The sequence below is a fragment of the Leptonychotes weddellii genome, chromosome 12 (genome assembly GCF_054177405.1).
Source record: "Leptonychotes weddellii isolate Sample4059 chromosome 12, ASM5417740v2, whole genome shotgun sequence".
In the NCBI taxonomy this organism is placed as follows: domain Eukaryota; kingdom Metazoa; phylum Chordata; class Mammalia; order Carnivora; family Phocidae; genus Leptonychotes; species Leptonychotes weddellii.
The window spans coordinates 61,634,516-61,654,577 of NC_138380.1; the positions used below are offsets into that span (position 1 = coordinate 61,634,516).

General features: G+C 42.2%; 1 protein-coding gene across 1 annotated transcript in view; it reads left to right on the plus strand.

Annotated features, from left to right (window-relative positions):
- SLC25A13 (solute carrier family 25 member 13) overlaps positions 1-20,062 on the plus strand; it is a 175,854-nt gene that overhangs the window by 133,539 nt on the left and 22,253 nt on the right. Inside the window, 1 exon segment of the mRNA XM_081799691.1 lies at positions 9,549-9,689. Within this exon segment, the coding sequence (XP_081655817.1) occupies positions 9,549-9,689 (141 nt within the window).

Sequence of the window (20,062 nt, forward strand, 5' to 3'; positions counted from 1 at the left end):
AGACTCCCCATTGAGCGTGGAGCCCTATGCAGGGCTTAATTACATACCCTGAGATCATGACCTGAGCCGAAATCAAGAGTCAGACACTTAACCAACTGAGCCTCCCAGGTGCCCTTCCCTGTGATCTTTATATACGATGATAATACCTATAACACATACAAATTATTTTCATGTCTCCATGTAACATTGAGTTAGTAAGAGACTAAATAGAAAATATCTTGAAGCTTCGATTTCTTAAGAAATCTTTGTTTTTCAGTTTATCTAAATATCAAATACTGTCATCACTTGAGCATTCATTTTACATGTAACGTGCATCATTAGACATTTACTAGTGTAGACCTTTTTTATAGTTACAATTTTATTTGTATCCAAATAATCAAAATAATGTATTTGGGTTTTAGTTTAAAAAAGCCATATTCCATAACTTCGTATTAATCTATTTTTGACACATGTAAGCACACATTTTAGAATGTCAGTGTGCAATTAGATATTCTTAGCACATGTCATTTGTGAAAAGCACTTTAAATCTAAGTACATTCAATTGAGCATAATTAAAATATCAAGATACACATTCTTCATATACATTTTGCCACTTAATTTTTTAAGTAGCTATAAGTATCTACCATGTGAATTCAAATTAAAGGAAGGTGATTAAATACAGTTATATTTAATGCTTTTAGTTTAAAATATAGCAGGAATTACGCTATGTTAAAAAAAATACACTGCTGTGTTTTCTGTGGACAGCAGATTGATGACAGGATTTTTTTTTTTTTTTTAATGCAAAGCTGTTAATAGTTTCTGAATATTCTCAAGACTGTTACCTAGAATGGTTTGAGGGGGTGCAGATCATATGAAAGCATGCTTTTTCATCTTGTGAGTTCTTTTGACTCAGCTCCCCAGGTCCCGAGAAAGAACTCTCAGGGACACTATCTAGGTTAGGAAAGAAGCTTTGGAGAAGGACTTGTTTAGTTCCTAACAGGTGAAAGAAAATGGATCCTGGAGAAATATGAACTGGAGCTCCTGAACCAATCCTTCAGATAATGTATTAAAGCTATGGCTCTTTTCCATAGCTTAATGATAAGCAGATGGCCTTGGCAAGTCATTTTAAGGCATATGACTTTAAAACTTACTTGTTCACAATTACTGGACCTAAACTATGGTAGGATCACTTTAGTGTGAAGGTCACTTCCTTGGAGTACTTGGAGAAATTGGACAATGCATTAGAGTCCTAGGGATGTTGCCTTTCTATTTGATTTCTCAAAATTCTGTTTTTAAAAAGTAGATTCATCACTTCCCACACCAAAATTACCTGTGCAACATCGGAAGTGTCAACAATGAACTTCATCATTACATAACATGACAAGAGGAATTTGGGTGACAAAATTGTGAGAAAGAAGAAGAAATCAAGATAAGAGTAGCATCTGGTCAGTGAGCAAAAGCTGGGACGGAAGCCACATTTCAGGTTCTTTGCAGACTCTCTAGCCCATTTCAGAGAAGGGGGGTATTAGAGGGGAAAAAAACCTGTAATTTTACTTTGAGCCATGAGGAGTGTGTCCTGTGAAAATTAGAGCATTTAGAAATAACGATGCTTTGTGTCGCTAGAACCCTATTCCTTTGAGAAGCTTGGTGCTTAGGCTTCATGCTGACATAGTTGTAGCTTCCACAGTTCCATGTCCCCTTCTGGTTGCTCTCAGCCTTCTTTTTTTTTTTTTTTAAGATTTTATTTATTTGACAGAGAGAGACACAGCGAGAGAGGGAACACAAGCAGGGGGAGTGGGAGAGGGAGAAGCAGGCTTCCCGCTGAGCAGGGAGCCCGATGCGGGGCTCAATCCCAGGACCCTGGGATCATGACCTGAGCCGAAGGCAGACGCTTAACGACTGAGCCACCCAGGCGCCCCTGCTCTCAGCCTTCTTGATGCAGAGGTGAATTTATGAAGATCATGCATTATATACAAGAATCACAACCGCTTCAACTGTCCTGGAGACGTGAACTTTGATTCGTGTTGGTAGCGGAATGGGACATCTGGCATTAACTTGGGATAGCTTTAAAGGTCAAAAACATTAGAAGTTATCTTGGATGGAAAGGGCATTTGTGTGGCTTTCCTTGTAGCAGTCTTACTACCTGGTCAAAAGAACGTGCCCTGTTCCTCATTTTCGGCAGTGGGGAGCTTTCGTGCTGTACCCAACCTGGTCTCTTGTCTCCGTTCCTTCTGGGACTCATTTTCAAAGTGGTTTGCTGGTGTTGGGGGCAGCCCACAGCTGAATGGAGGTGCAGAAACCAGTCCCCCTGACAGAGTGTGGTAGAGGCTATGCTGGTCACCTAGCCATTGCTGATTTAGCAGCTCCTTCCTGCAGCAGGACAAGACGAACCATTTCTCAGTAACAGAAGTATTTCAGAATTAAGTGTCCACATTTTGTTGAAGGTCAGCTTGAATTTAATTGATAAAGTTAAATGAATTTAAATTAAATAAAAACTCTCCAGTTATGTTGAGCACCTCTCTTATCACCCATCACTAGGGGAGATTTTTTTTTTTTTTCCCCAAACTTTTTTTTACTTGAGATTGCTACTTCCTGGAATGCTCAGTATCACTGTGCTTTCCTCAAAAAGAAGTTTTAATTTACAGGTTTCTAGGAAAAGACAAAATGGGAGCTCATTTGTACTGGCTTTGAGGGCATTTGGTAAGCTAAATTCACCTAAACAGAGTTCTGTCCTATATTTGTTAATCGTGGTCAGTACCATCGATTGAGTAGTGTGCTAGGCACTGGTGTATGTGCTTTATGTGCATGCTTTCGTTTAATCTTCACATAATCCTATAAATAACTTCTAGAACGTGTGCTCCGTAAGGGTGGGGATCTTCCTAGTTTTGTTCACTCTTACACAGCTGCTCTAGAGTGGACACATGAATTTCTTTAAAAAAAAAAAAACAAAACTCCAAAATATTTTGTCACACTGATACTCGTATTCACCCCTAATGCGGTGGGCAATGAAATGTTCTTGCTCAGTACCTGGTAATAGCCTGGGTAAGAATCCACATCTCACTGAACTGACTTACTCCTCACCTGCAAGTCCTGTGCACGCAGTGGGGTCTCAGTAGGGAACCCACTGTGGTGCTGCCCGTGGCTCTGGGTCCCCTTGGGCAGGTGCAGATCACAGCCCTAAATAGCACGTAGGTACACCGCAGCCTGCCGTGTCTTCGTCTGTTGGAGTTGAGGGGTGGAATGCGTGAGCCATTGCATTGGACTCATCTTTAGACGTCATTAGCTATCTCGTTGACCTGTCTGGGTTGCACGTTGGACTAACTTCACCCTAACTTCTGGAGAGCCAGAATATTACATTTACTGTTGATTCTCAGAGGTCATTTGTTGTTTTGTGTTTGGCTTATGCTTCAGAGCTTTCATCATCTCCTTTTGCTAAATTCTGATCCATTTGATTCTATTTTTATCTCTGGAGCATAAGTAGTAGGGCAGACCCCAGCTCCACACCTTGCCTTCCTCTCCTCCCCCACCCAGAACCTCTGCGCTGTTTTGCATAAGTGTAACATAATCACCCCCAGCTCTGTTTTATCTTTTCACTCTCCCCCAGAACTTTTCTCCTTAATTACGCTAAATGCATTTGCATTCTACCTTGCTGGCTTCCATAGATGACATCATCTTTCTCTTTCCCTTTTATACAACTCAAATTCCCCAGCATCCATTTTCCCGTCTTCCTGGTCACAGGTCACACCATGAGCTGGACCTTGCTTCCCTGTGCCACTGTTGGCCTTCTCTCTTCTGGAAGCCCCTTTCTTGACTTCTGTGCCTGGATTGCTGTGCACCGTGGTCCGTGGTGTGTGGCAGAGGCTTCTCGTCACTTCTTAGGTCTCCACTCCTGGTGTTTCATCTCCCTGGACCCCATGTGAGCTCCTGCCTTCGGTTAGCACAGATGTGGGATGACGCCTTCGTCCGTCTCCATCCCTAACTCCCAACACACCTTTCATTGCCTTCTGGATGTGTCCCCCATCCTTATGTCCCTGTGTTCCTGTTACACAGATATAAAACGATGGGTCCTTTCTTTGCTCCTACATACTCCTTTGGCCCTACATTCAGCAGCCGGGCCCTGGTGCTCCCTACTGCATCGTTATTCACCCACCCCCTAACCCCTACCTTATTACTGGTGCAGTTCTGATTCTGGCTTTTTTTTTTTTTTATCTCCCACCTAGTCTACTAAAACCCTAATTATTAGCCCTGCCTCAGGGCTCTCCTTCCCTCCTGAACCCTCTCCTTTCTGCTGCGTAGTTGTCTTTCTGAGACATAGGTATTAGTCATGACACTCTCCAGCTCCTAAACTTTATTTAGGACCTACTCTGCTCCCAGCACATGAACACAGGAAGGTACCATCTGCAGGATGTAGCCTGAGTCTTCAGAGTTGCATTCGAGGCCTGCCTCGATTTGGCCCCAGTGGCCTTATCTTCAGCGTTCTCTCTCATAGCCCTGCGTGCCCAATGCGGGTGGCTGGTTGGTTCTGCGAGCTGCCAGGACGTGTGGTGCTCCGTGGTGTAAGGGCGTGGCTGGCCTCCGGCAGGTCGGCTCTCCGTCAGGTCGGCTCTCCGTCCAGGCTCCCCCTTCCCAGCTTTGTGATCTCGGGCAGGTTACATGAGCTCCTTCACCCATTCGGGCTCGCTTTTGCTCACTTATAAAACTGGAAGAATATTACCCACCTTATATGATGAAGACCAAAAGGGAAAATTCTTACAAAGCTCTTAGCATAATGCCTGGTACATAGTTAGCATCCAAATAAATGCCAGTGGATGATGATGTTGATCTCATCATAATGATCATTCTTACTAAAATTTTACTGGACAGATGTGGTGCTGGGTCTCTTTACCCTGTAAGTGTGGCAGGCCCCCGTCACTGTGCCTTCGTGCCATTCTCTGCCTGGATTAGCTAAACCCTAATTGCACGCAGTCACTGGCTGATGTGTTATTTTCTTATATGCCTTCCCACTTCCCCACATTATCCCAGCCAGCAGAAGTCTTGCTCTCGTTCGAATTGCCATGGCAATTTGTCTGGACCTTACCTCGTGTATATTATAATTGCTCTTTCCCATGTGCCATTTTTTCCTATTCATAAGGCATATATTTATTGGGTCTCGTCGAAAATCCTTTGCTTGCTGTCTGTGTAGCCCTGTGTAAGTGCTGTATTAGCTTGCTAGTGCTGCCCTAACAGAACACCACAGACTGGGTGACTTAAACAACATGAATTTATTTTCTCACATCCCTGGAGGCTGGAAGTCCAAGCTGGTGTTGGCAGGGTTGGTTTCTTCTGAGGCCTCTCTTCTTGGCTTGATGGTGGCTGCCTTCTCACTGTGCACTCACGTGGTCTTTTCTGTGTGCACGTTTGTGTCCATATCTCAGTAGGACAGCAGTTACGTTGGAGTAGGGCCCACCCATACGACCTCTTCCTCCTTTAACCACCTTTGTAAGGGCCCTGTCTCTAAATACAGTCACCCTCTGAGGTGCTGAGGGTTAGGACTTACTTCAGTGTATGAATTTTGTTGGACACACTTCAGCCCATAACAGTTTCTTTAATGTTTTATGCCTCAATTTTCTCTTCTGTAAAATCTGGAAAAAATACCTCTGAGAGGGCTAAAGATAGGTAATCCATGCAAAGCAGTACCCCAGTAGCCAGTGATGGGTGCTTCATGAGTATTTATTACTTCACTCCTATTTCAAGCTCCTTGAGAACAGGAATGCTTTCTCACTCACCTCGTGTCCTTGGAGTTCTTAGGACAAATTTGAGCTCGATTACTTCTAAATATGTGGTGAATTTTTATGATGTCAATGACAGAATGATCAGGTAGCAGAAGTGGAGTCTGCTCTAAGTACATGTGTTTGTCTTTAGATGGATCCAGATGCTGGGTAGCAACTATGATTTCGGCAAGAAGGAACATACCAGGAAAGCTATAGACAAGTCAGTGTGCTCACTGTAAAGATGATGCCCCACACAGAGCCAGTCCTAGTGTAGAAAATCTTTGCCTGTCCTACTTGCCACAGATTCTAGAAGGTCCCAGGGAAGTGATTTGTGACCACATTCCACATGCACACACAACAGCGTCTTCACACAGCCAGGTCTCTAAGTGATGAGAGACACAAAGCCATCATACACAATAGGTGTTCCTGTTGGCGGGCCCGTGGAGCCCGCTGTCTTTGATCTCCCGGGGGAGAGACAGGGGTAAGGCGCTGTGAATGGACAATAGGCTGGGAGCCGGGAGCGCTGCGGCCAGTGTGCCGTTCAGTGATCAAGTCGTGGCGATGCCCAGACACTGTGCATCTGATGATAAGCATCGTCTCTCGGGGCCTCAGAGTCTCTCATTTCCTCCTAGCTTGACTCCAAAGGACTGATTCATCTTCAAAACCTCGACAATGTGCCACTTTGAGTCTGTCAGCTCTTTCTTTCTGAGCCCACCCGAGGCAAGGAGCCCATCATTTTGTCTCAGTATCCTTACCCTCTCTTCCCACTGTGTCTGTTCCCTGCAGCTGTCTGAAGTGGATTTGACTTTCGCATTGTCCCTAGGGATTAGAATTCACTCTGCAGTGCTAAAAGAATCGGTATCTATCGATTGGCTTGGAGTCAGGGCATTGAGTATTAAGTTCTTATTTGGTATATAACATGAACTTTGACGAGTGTTAGTGCAGATGCAAGAGGATGAGTAAGAGCAATTCTGTACCTAAGAACTGTCCCTTTACCAATGGCACCACCTGGATCTGTGTAAAAAGTTTGTTGTGAGATTACATGTAAAACATAAAAGTTGCTCTCTGAAAGAAAGTGGAAAACTGGAATTAGAAATCCCAGCTGTAAGGAAGCCTGTCAAGCAGCCTCTCAGAATTCAAAGGGATCGTGGCAGCGATGCAGTGAAGTCAGGCGACCCTCAGCTCTCACTGCACATCTTAATCACGTAGGAACCGTTTTTGAAAGGGTGGTTGCAGAATTTCTTACTTGCCTGGAGTAGAATTTAGAAGTCACTACTTTTCAAAGCTCTGCAAGGGACTGTAACGTGCAGCCAGGGAGGAGAACCATCGCTTCGGGAGACCGGAAAAGAATCCTGTTTGGAGTCACTGCTGCGGTCCGGTTGCCATCTCCTGGAGCCTCGTATGAAGTCAGGTGGTTTGACACATAGGGACTGGGGCTCGGTCTGCACATGGGGTGCTCAGCTGCCTCCCCACCCAGTGTTGGCAGTGCATGGTGAGTCTGCTTTGTGTTCCTTTGCTGCTCTTCAAGATCAATGTATGCAGACCACTTTCCATTCTGCCCTTGATAGAGATGCTCTCGCCCACTTCTGAGCTTTTAAAAATCAGCCTCAGACTAATTCCAACTCTGCAAATCTTCCTCAGTAGTGCTGCCCCCATGATTTTAAAATAAATTTTAAAATAAATTTCTATTCATTTTTGCAACTCAGGAGCTTGGGTCAAGAAGCACAACCATAATCCTCACTGTGCCATTGGTGCTGTTACTCAGCCAGGTCCATTGCCTCTCTTCTTCTGCCAACCTTAACTCCCTCTGTGTCACGTGGAACGATGCAGGTGCGAGCCCACAAAATCCTGAAGGGCTATAGACAGGCTGTGGGTTGGTGCTCCCGCCTCCCTTCAGGTCACAGCGGTGTGGGAGCAAAGCGTGGGTCTTCTGAGCCAAAGAGAAGAGGACCAGAGGAACACACTGGCCTCTGGGCTTGTCGCCCACGCTCTCCTTCCCACTTTCCCAGGGCCTTTCTGGGGCCTTTTGGTGAATCCATCCTCGGTCTTCTCCTACCAAGATTGTTTGGCCCGCCTCCTGAGAGGAGGTGAGCAGAAGGTGATGGGTGAAACAAGTAAGTGAGGAGGGGTGGCCCATGTGGCAGCCGAGACACCGGACAACACTGCTGCCTTCAGGACAGTTGTAATGTGTGGAGAGAGGGGAAAGCTTGGTGTGTCTTGGTTAAGATACCAAGTTGGTAAAGGCGGAAAAGCAATTTGATTTATAGAGAATTAATGGGTGAACAGATTTCTTTGCTTTTTTTGGCTAATACGGCTGTGTATATCAGATAAGTTATGTAGAGGTATTTGTTTTTCTTTATAGAAGACAAACATCTTTATAGATGATCTAGGTAGAAGAAATACAAATACAGCAGAAAAGAAAATAAACCACTGGTAATCTACCATCTCAAAAGCACTATTCTGGCGTATTCTCTACACGACAGTAAGGGATATGGGGAAAGTGGTACGTGCATTTAAACATGAGGGTTTTTACTTCCCAGTATATATATTGAACATTTCCCACAGTATTTTTTATTGGCAGCATAGTGTCTCATTGCATGACATACTTAAATTCATTTAATCCATCCCTGACCATTGGATATTTATGTTGTGCCTAATTTTTATTTCCAAGCATTATAAATGATACTTCCAAGATCATCTTTGTAGCCAGTGTTGATCAGTACTGGCCCTTTTGTGAGGGCACATACATTGGTTAATGGTGTCAGAGAATCTAGCAAGAAGTAGTTACGTATAATATTAGTCCAAATTATGCTTGTTACCATGATGGCACCAACTGAGCTATAAAATATCAGCACCACGTCTGTGGTCTAGTGTGGTAACATCACTATGTAATAAAGATTCTGAACTATACTCTGTGTCAACCTTAGTGTGGGTGAAATAAAAATTTAATGTATTTGTGACAAGGAATAACAAGTCGAAGTACAGTGGGAAAGAATGTAATTGCTTATAATAAATATAGGCTTAGCTTCAAAATAACTAGCTTAAAATTTCCCTTATTGTACACTTTAAAGATTTCCACTGATGATCTCGGAGGTGGGGCACCCAGCCACTGCTGGAATGAAATAACACACTTTGCTCAAAGTTTGGGCCATAATTGACTTAATGCATATTTTTACTACGTGGACATTTATCTTATATGAAAAGAGCAATCTATACACAGGTAATACATAAATAAAGTTACAAGAATATGTGACTCCATAAAATGGTGTTTGATGATGGACCTGATTTTTTAAGAGAAGAAAAAATAGCTTTCATCTAAGTTTACATGTTCTCTGGCAATTCTTGAATCATTGCCAGAATCATGAGGCCCATCATGGGAGAACCTATGTCCTCCCTGTCTCCTCCTATTCTGACAAGCAGGTCAGTGTCTCTATTTGGATACTATTTGATTTTCATTTTATTGTTGCCTTTGTGCCCTTGGCTTTGAGCCCTGTGATGGCCGCTATTTGTGCTTCAGGGAATCTTTGTCATTTCCACGTGAGGACTTTGGTGGGTCCAGGAGACATCATGTGTCTCTGCCCTTTTCCCTCTTTCAACCTCTGCGTGAGGGAAATAGGACCTCAGTGCCCAAAGCCTTGGCAGTAACTGTATTTTGATTCAAACTCATCACTGTCTTAATTGATGGAACCAGGATCGAAACTACAGTCTCTTGAAGATAGAATATTCTGTGCTCCGTGGAGGATAATCCCTCGCCTCTTCCTAACCCATCTTACCCTTACCCTTCTTTGGTCCTAAATCTTTACTTTTTCTCTGTTTTAGGCAGGAGGCTCCCAGGTGATTTTCACGAATCCTTTGGAAATTGTCAAGATCCGTTTGCAAGTGGCTGGAGAGATCACCACTGGTCCCCGAGTCAGTGCCCTGTCCGTCGTAAGGGACCTGGGGTTCTTTGGGATCTACAAGGTAACTTTCCTTTCAGTCAATTATTAGGTTGCGTGTTCATCTCCTAAATTAGCAAATGGGGTGAACTATGTAAATAAACTTTTCCTCAGCATGAAATCGATTCCTCACATTTTGGGACCTGGAGAAGATGTTCTGCTTGGGGGGCGCATAGAGCGCCCTCAGAATACACTAATCATGGATGACTGTGATGTTAGTGTTGCCCAGCTGCATTGCTCCTTGCAGCAACAATGGCTGGAACTTTATTTGGATTTGTTGTTAGTACAAAAACCCAATTATCAGCACTGCCCTCTATGAAGGATAGATGCAAGGATCACAGGGTACCATTTCTCGGAAGATAGGCTGAGCGCTCAGTTCAAGGAAAAGCCCAGACCAGATGGGGAATTTATTTTCTGATCCTGTATGTTCCGGCCCTAACCATATGTATTTTTCATTTAGAAAACAGTTTTTCAGAATAATTGCAAAACCAGGCTTTCAGAAAATTCTTGAAATTTGTTAGTCACATTCCTCTACCAAAAAGTTGAATTGGAATGTATTAGAATTAGCTCCATATATGCCCAGCTATAAGGCTTTATCAGACATAAGGTGTTTACCATTTTTCAATAAGAAGGTTCAAAAAATCTTTTTCATGGCCAACTTGACTTAAGGAAACCTTTAGGAATAAGTAAACCTCAAGTCAGATGTTTATGTAAAATAGTTTTCATTTATTTCCCCATAAATATACAAAATCCTGTCTTATAAAATTGGTATTACTCTTTTCTGTATGTACATGTCAAGAAGTATTCTGCTCAAACTCTTCGTAAGAATTTTGAATCAGTGTTTTGATCACCACTTTCTGAATCAGCCATTCACATGGTCTTGCGGAGTACATTGTGTTCATTTGTATCCCACATTGGCAAGGTGAAGCACTTTTGGACTCCGTGTGCAGTGTTGTCCCTGGAAACGTTATCCCACAGACAGATCACGTTAGGGCAGTTGTTTCTTTTTTCCTATTCCCAGTTCACCCTGAGTGGACATACCTGGTCCCATATTGTAACAACCGATAGTGCTTCTGAGAGTGAACTTTCAGTGCCGGGTTTTGACATCCAACACAGCATTTGTGAGATCCTACCTTTTTCACCCTTTTTTTAAAACTCAAGGTTTGCAGGTGATCTTGGCAGGCATCCAATGTTGGTAACAGTTGACGTTGTTTCAAGCAAATCTGCCCTTCCCCGAATGCTACTCTACATGTCAAGGTGAAGTGGTTGGAAAAGTACCCCATGATCTGAGACTTAGTTAGAATGGAATATCATGCGACCCCTTCTTTTCTGGGGTTAGTTCTAGGGGGGAAAAATCTTGCCTTATGTTTAGACATATGTGATGTTTAGGAATAAATCTGCCGATTCTTTAAGTAGCACTTCAAATGCTCGGTGTGTGATTGCGCCGTGGAAAACACTGTTAAAGCTGTTTCGTCTACCAAGTTATTATCCAGCTGCCCAGGAAGTAGCCCGTATTGTCACAAAGCATAGCATTGATAAATCTGAGGAGAAATCATCTTCTCTTCTAAATTTTTAGGCTCTTTGCAGACTGTAACACGATGTGGCAGCATGTCATTCTGACAAGATGCCAGGCAGTCTTTCGGCGGGCTGTCTGGTGCGAAAGCACTTAGCTGCTATAGCAGTGATTGCTATATTTCGAGAAATGTCTCGAAAGATAAAATGGTAAAAACTTGTTTGCTGACACAGAAACGGAGACTGTTCAACTACCTGCAAATGATACAAGGCTGAGAGCCCTTTGCATCTTTGCCGCATTGTAAAACCGAAGTCCCCCGTCCCACCCCTGGCAAGAAGCTGGGCTCCCGATTTCGCAGTTCGGAGAGCAGAGGCTGCTGAGGATGGTGTCTATGCTGACACCGAGGCTCAGAAGTGGCTTGTTTCCACTTTTGTGCTACAGTCGTTCTCCTGAAATGAGCAGGACTGCTCAAGTTTGAGCAAGAGACCTCTCCCATATAAAGTTGGTTTAATTACTAGCCTGGTGGTTTAATCTAGTTCAGAGGCATTCCACAGGGCTTGGTGCCGCCTTACAAAGCGCTGCTTTGGGGGTATTGGTAATTACCAAGTGAAGTCACTAACACTTTGAGCTTCTGGAAACTTGATTTCTGTGCAGGAGAGTGAGTTGGCAGTCTCCTCCTTCCCACAGGTCACGGGTGTCATCGGCTACATTGGCTAAGACTGAGTCTAGACCTCACTCAGCAGAGTTCCTCCTCTCCGCTCCATCTGCGGGGTCCTGCCTTACAGTATCCCAGCCCCCAGCCTCAGGTTTTGCTTCTGGGGAATGTCTCCTCCGGGCTCGCTCACCTTCCCCCACCCTCCCTGGTCAGAAATCATTCAGCAATTCAAGATCCGTCCCCGTCGGGGCATCACAGCTTTCGCATTTCTGGGTGGTTTAATGTGATTTTGTTTCAGCATGGTGCTTTTCAGTAATAAAGGTTTGCTGTTTCTCCTCGTCGTTGGGTAGAAAAATGCAAATGACCTGGAGTGACCTAATACTTTAGAACTTGGTATGTGTCCCTGCAGGTGGGTCTTTAAAAAGAGATAAAGGAGAACTACTGCCCTGGTTTTAGTGCGGACTGGTAATCTTCCTTCCTCTGCCCTCAGGTCTTTTGTTTGCTGTCGTTAACATGACAATGTGGGACCCAGGGGGTGCTTGGTGAGTGGCTCTGTCTGTGTGCTTAGGCCTGCTGTTTAACCTCACCGAAATTGGACTTAACCAGTTTTTCTATTTTTCTCCTGAATTGACTTGCAAAATACCCAACTATTCTGTGACTTTCCAGTAAATGGTAATTAGAATATTTGCTTTAGAAATACATTTACAACTGAAAAGAAAAAGTGGATGTGGTGAACATTTTACATTCCTGAGGTTAGAAATCGTTTAGAGCAGATATAGTGAACTCTGCAAACATAGCCCGCCCCTCTTTTGGTAATATTGAGAGAGATTGAGTCCTTGTGCAGACTAGGTAGGTGATTGAAGTCAAGGCAAGATAATTAACTGCCACTGAAAGAGCTATTTGAATATAATGTAGTTTGTTGTTGTTGTTTTTGGTTTTGGGTTTTTTGTTTTTTTTTTTTACAAAACCTGCAACATAGACTACTTTCTTAAGAATATATGAGGTGTATTTCCCTTTCCCTACATAGATTTTGTTTTACCATGTAAGCCCCTGTAGCATAAGTAAAATAAATAAAATAAATATGTCATAGAAAAGAAAGCGGTATCCATCTTCTTTTGAGTGGTACTTTTTCCATAGGAGCCAACAGAGAGCTTTGTTGAGGGAATGGATTGCACTGTAGGAATGGAAGGAAACATCATTTCACATTAAATGGCAACACAGCTGAAAGAGGCTAAAAAGAGGCTTCCTTAAGCAATGGACCAGTTCGTGTCTCTTTTCGAGGACAAAAACATGGTCATTGAAGCGCCGGCAATCAGGATAGCAAGCATTGTCGAAAACTGCTTTCAGATTGTTTAATCACAAATTGCGCATCGATTGGCGCTACCCTGGAAGGCGGTCACTTCGGGAGATGGGCTGTGTATCTAGTGTGTTCTAACCAAAGGCATTTGTCCCACTGCATTTAACAGCGTTCAGATATATTTTCATCTGCATGCGTGCATGTCGTGTATGTGTGTTCGTTCATGGAGTGTATATAAATGAGTCATTGGAGCTACTGTCCATAAAATCAGAAAGCAAGTAATGATATATCGGGTACATTCTTATTTATTCTGTTAGTTTGTCTCAAAGAGATGATGTTTGTGTGTTTTAAAAATTAAAATACACGTTCACCATTCAAAAAAATCAAATAATTCATAAAGGTATGTGCGAAAGTAAGATTCTCTACCACTCCCAGTTTCCTTCTCTCTTCAAAGGATAACCATTCTTTGTGTGTTATATAGCCTTCAGAAAAGAAAACTTTTCTGTTTACATCAATATTTCTCTCTCCCTTTTTCCCTCTGTACATCACATATCGTATCAATACCAATGTTGTGTGTGTCTGTTTTACCGCAAATAGGATATTTCTAAATACACAATATTTCTTTTTTTAAATTGAACTATAGTTGACACACAATGTTACATGAGTTTCAAGTGCATACAGTGTACCTTAGAGCTCTTTCCTCATTTTATTTAATAGCTGTGTAAAATTTTTTTCTTAAGTTTTTCTAAGCAGTTTCCTGTTGACAGATGTTCATGTTGTTTCCAGTTTGGGGATATCATAAGCAATGACAAGGTGAACATCCCTGCAGTATATTTTGACATACTTTTGTGAGTATATACAGATGATAAATTCCTAGCAATGAAAATTTTTAGGTCAAGGGGCATGTGCATTGTTTTAGTGTTAATAGATTTTGTCAAATTATATCAGTTTATCAACTTGAGCTTGAGAACATAGGAGTACAGAAGAATAGTTGCTCAATTCAGCAGCTTTTAAAAATACCTCTTTTTTATGAGTTCATGGCCCCACCTGAAGAAAACAGTTGTCCCATCATTACGTTGGGGACAGTTGTGCGATGTGAATTTTCTAACACCAGGGGCCATTCATGACACGGTTTTGTAACCACCATGGTGCTAGTTCTCACCCTCATACTTCTCCCACATTTGTCTTTCCTCTGGGCCTCTGTGAAAGTCCCCTCATGGGTTTATTCATTTTGGTTCTTGACTCCCCTAAATCTGTTGTCCCCAGAGTTGATCTATTTAAAATGTAAATCAGATTAATTGTGAGTGCACTCAACACACTTCTAATGAAAGCTGACTGTTCTGGTAGGTTTAGGATGTGGCTGTGAGGAGCCACGTCCCTGCTCAGGGTCTGGTGGGTAGAAGAAGGCATCCATCAAGAAAACAAATCTCTGGGGGGAGGTGGGAGGGATGACCAAACGGGTGAAGGAGAGGGGGAGGTACAGTTTCCAGGTAGGGAACGAATAAGCTACAGGGATAAAAGGCACAGCACAGGAATTAGTCTGTAATATTGTAGCAGCGTCATAAGGCGACAGATGGTGGCTACACGGTGGTGAGCCCAGCACAACATACGGAGACGCTGAATCACTGTGTTGCACACCTGAAACTAATGTAACATTGTGTCAACTCTACTCAACTCCCCCGCCCAAAAAGACCCAAATCTCTGACATCAGGTGGTGCTAAGAACCTTGAAGAAAAAGGAGGCAGGTGAGAGTGGAGAAGGGCCAAGGCAGGATGGGATGTGGGGGAGGGGATACATTTTAATAGGATGATCAGGAAAGCCTCTCGGATGAGATGATATTTGAGCAGAAACCAGAGAAAATGAGAAATAAGTGTACCCTCCAGAGACTCTGTGTCCGACAGCTTCCTGCTGCACTTAGAATAGAGCCACAGCTCCTTCCCTGTGGCCCCTTCTTTTACACCCTCCATTTTGTACTCTCCTCTGCTAGTTACCCTGGGGGCCTTTCTTTTATTCAGATATTCCAAGTTCACGCCCTCTGGCTTTCCCTTCTGCCTAAAGGCTCTTCCCTTCACGTCTTAGGTCAACAGAGGCTTGCTCAGACAGCCAGGTCACTCACTGTCCTCGTGCCGTCTTCCAGTTCTGTCCAGAGCGCCCAGCACCATCAGCTGGTTTTAGATGTGGGTGTATGTGTGTCTGCTCCTTTAGAGTGTACTTCGATACCAGAGACCTACCTTGTTCACTGCTCCTTTAACCGTTTCTGGCACAGAAATAGACACTTGATAAATATTTGTTGAACAAATGAGTGGCAAGCAAAAGCCAGGTGTTTCCAAGTTATAAACAAGGATATTAGAGCACAGAAAGTGAGTGAATTGGCAAGCAATGACCAAAGATTATGATACTGGGGACATCAAATGTAAAGAAAGCAGGTAATTATTCGAGAGCCTGCTTTCTCCTTTCTGGAGGCATCCATTCCTTCACCCAGCAAGCTTTGCCCTGGGTGCTAGGGATACAAACATAAATAAAAAATGCATGGTTTTATAAGAAGTTTATCTTCTCGTGGGGCAGTCAGACAGGTAAAAAGATCTTTGGAATACAGCATATGTACAGTTGGGAAGGGCTGTCAGGAGTGTGCACAGGGTCCTTGGGGAGGTGGGGCTGACTCAGTGGCAAGGTCAGAAAGGCTTTCTGAAGGGGAGGTAGCCTTAAAGGATGAGTCATTGTTCACCAGTGGAAGGCAAAGACAAATGGCATGATCAGGATTGTGTTTGAAGAATGATAATTCCGTTTCAGTGTGGACATTGGATAAAATAATTTTAATTTCTATAATCTCAAGAGCTGACAGAAGATCTAACATGTTCTTATTCTAAAAAACTCAAAACAGAGCAAAGCGGAGTCATTCTCCCAGAATATCTATCATATTAAAATAGCACTGGGTACTAAAAACAATTCACAAGAGCAGTAATCTAACGGCTCTGGCCTAAGCTAACCTTAGACCTTAAGACTGAGGGTGGGTGGCTTGTTAGGAGGATCTAGGCTGGGGATAGTGGGGCGGACGGATGGCATTAACCTAAAGTAGGCTGTGACGGTGGAGATAGAGGGGATATATTTGGGGTTTTGTTTTTGTTTTTGTTTTATCAGTTTAAAATTTATATATGTTCGATACACACACACACACACACACATAGTATCAATGCTTTATTTTCGGTGAGAGTGGATATATTTGAAGGATGTTTGAGAATCAGTCTCACAAAGTCTTGGAAAGTGTGGCAAGGTGAAAAATAAAGGATGATTAAAAGATGACTCCCAGGTTTCTGGCTTGAGCACCTGGATAGATGGTGATACCATAAATTTTAGAATTTTCTGATATTTAAGAAGCTGCAGAAACTTTACAAGACCTTCTATCTGGTGTTACCTCTCTAATTGAGATGAAAAGCCCAAAAATCTTAGGAGATTTAGCCAGGTGACTTAGTAGGCAGGGGTGGGACTACGACAGCCTATCTCCTGACTCCCTGTGCAGTGTTTACCTTACTCTGCCTTACTGAGTGTAGAACAGAGCCTTGTCAGAGGGCTGGGGACCAGAAATGCTCTTTTAAAGGTCATCTGCACGTGTGAAGCTAGGAGAGTGGGTAAGATCTCCAAGCCGATGGGACACCAGTGATGCAACTTGGAGACCCGGCATTTAGGACGCAGAAAGAAGAATAGATGGAAAAAACTAGAAGCAGCTGTCAGGTGGAGAACTGAAATGAACAGTTGTTAGTAGGAGTTGGTGGAGGGATAAAGTACAGGGGAGGGAGGAAGAGGTGAGTGGTATCAATTGCGGCAGAGACCAGCCAGGATAAAGCCCAAGAAAAGGTCTTTGAACTTAAAGATGGAGGTCAGCAGTTATCTTTAAGAAATCAATTTAAAGTAGAATGGCAGAAGTAGAAACCTATATGAGAAAATATTACCAGCAACAGACCACTCAACGTGAAGGTTTTACTGTGAAAGAAAAGAAGGGAGAGAGTACAGCAACTTGAAGAAAAAGAGTGGAAGGATGTTCAGGGAGAGAGGAGGTTGAGAGATTTATTGCGTTTTTCAATTTTGTTGTGAGAACCATAGCTATCTGTAGACGGAGAGGAAAAAGAGTCACTGAAGAGAGAAGGATTTGAAGCATCTGAAGGTAGCAAGATCGAATATGGTGCTAGGATTTCAGGAGAGGCAGTAGAGACAGAGCCCAGGCTTAGAAGAGAGAGGGAGAGAGTAGACATGTACATGCACAGTGCACACAAGCCCATTGGAGCTCGTGCTTATTGAGTGCTTACTCTATGCCAGGCCCCGGGCTTAAAGCTCTATATTATGCCATGTCATTTAATCCTTAACTACAGCCAAGGAGGCAGATAGTAGTGTTTTTTTGTTTTTGTTTTGTTTTGGTGTTTTGTTGTTGGTTTGGTTTGGTTTGGTTTTGGTTTTAGCTCCAAGTTACCGCTGAGGAAAGGAAGTCTTATGCGTTTAGGTAATTTGTCTAAGGTCACAGACCTTGTAAGTAAGTAGGAGGCTGGGTTTCTAACTCAGTCCAATCTCTCTTTGAAACCTGATCTATCACATAAAGATATGTTGAGCCAGATAGGAGAGAGCACATGCTGGGATAGTTGGGGGAAGTTTGACAACAAAGTTAGATGCTGAGCATAGACCGTGAGCTGCAGTTGGCAGGTTTGCTGTCATTGTGGACAGTGAGGATGGAGGTGGAAAGAATGGAGATGGCACTAAGCATCGTGAGACTGCGTTAGCTTAGGCCAGAGCCGTTAGATTACTGCTCTTGTGAATTGTTTTTAGTACCCAGTGCTATTTTAATATGATAGATATTCTGGGAGAATGACTCCGCTTTGCTCTGTTTTGAGTTTTTTAGAATAAGAACATGTTAGATCTTCTGTCAGCTCTTGAGATTATAGAAATTAAAATTATTTTATCCATTGTGATGCAAGAGGGCCCTTTTATTTATTTATTTTTTTAACTCTTATATTAACCAGAATAGCAACACAAATCATACACGCTGTGTCAAAAACTAGGTAACCTGACAGTGGAGCCATATTACTGTTCCAAGTGACATCTGTTTGTGTTCATTGAAAAATAACTTTGTGCCTTTCTGATAGCTTTGTCAAAAATATCTTCCAGGAAAATGAACATTTTGGACATCTTATCTCATTAAAAGGCAGAATTTTCAAAATTCACAAGAGGATATCAAATACCTTGAGGGGCCAGGTTTTATATCTAATATGGTGTGAACTTGAGAATAATATTGGAAGTTATATGATATTATCCATATTATACTTAAAGGTTGCATAAAAATAAACTGGAAAGAACAGACTTTAAATCTTCCTATCCCTGTGTTTTAGGTACAGCATCTGTACAAAGAGGATAGTCATAGTACCTACATGTTTATAGGATTGTTGTCAGGATTTACGAACATAATGCATGTAAAGGACATAGGCTAGAAATTAGCACATAGTTTGCATGATGTGTTATTAATTTTAAGTTATAGGATGTCAGCTAATGGATTCTTGCAGAAATACCTGGTTCCTTCCACTCTGCCCCAGTCCTGGGTAATTTTTGATGTTGTGTGGTCAACAGCTGTCTCCAGGTCAGGCATTCTTCTTTGGACTTTAGCAAATAAAAGGAGGCACCTTGAAAAATATTATTTTTATAAAACACTGTCCAAAGGAGTCGAGTGTACTAAAAGGGGACTAGAAAAGGTCCTTAAAAATATTAGAAAATGACGACATTGTAGACCTGAAGGTAACACTGTATGTTAACTGTATTGCAATTAAAATTTTAAAACTTCATAAAGAAAATAAAAATAAAAAATATTAGAAAATGGTCAATTTTAAATCATTTTTCCATTTGTTCACCAAATATTTGTTGAGGGCTAACACTCTACTAGGAGCTAGAGTTACAAAGATGAATATGGTATCATTGCCTTCAAAGTGACCAGCACTAAGGGAGGTGAGAGAATATAACCATATAGTGCCATAGTTCTTTAATTGGTGCCATAAAGGTTTTTTGGTTTTTTTGGTTTTTTTTTTTGGTTTTTGGTTTTGTTTTGTTTTGTTTTTTAAAAGAGGGAGAGAGAGAATCCCAAGCCGACTTCATGCCCAGCATGGAGCCCAATGCAGGTCTCAATCTCACAACTTTAAGGTCATGGCCTGAGCCAAAATCAAGAGTTGGACACAACCAGCTGAGAGCCATGCAGGCACCCCATGTTTTTTAAAAATTAATTTTAGTAGGCAGAATCGTTTTTAAAAGAAGAAAATTCAGATATAAAAAGTATATAACAATAAAATGTTGGGTCTCCTAGTCCCATGTGACAGATAACCTATCTTTCCAGAGGCCAACATTTTTATCAAGTTAGTGTTTTGTTCTTTTGTTGTGAGTTTCTTTTATTTCCATTTTCTGCTGAGTGCCTGCAGGATTAATTTTAACACAACAGTTTTTTATTTTAATTAAACTTTTGGAATATAATATGCAGTCTTTCATGCTTAAAAATACTGGAAATGATGCTACTAATCCATTGCTAATGGAGCGCTCTGAATATGTTTTCTAGAAATGATAGATACATTTCTGCTAATCTGTCCTTCCATTTATCTGGTGTCTAATTGTGACTGATGTATTAATTTAAAAGGTACCCAGTTTAAGAAATGTTTTTGACTGTAAAATTAAGGAGATACACTGTGTGACAGTCAAAAATTCCCACGTGGGGTATGATCAATTTAGCAAACCAGTATAAACCTCGGATTAGATCTTTTGCCAAATAAAAGATTGGCTCTTAGCCTGGTAAATATAGAACTCTGCTGTGATTCAGGTATGAAACCATCTAGGAGTCCTACTTTAACTGCAAGTTGTTTAAAGACTATATTAGTTATTTCCGTTTTCTGCTGCAACAGGACAGTGTGCTTTTCA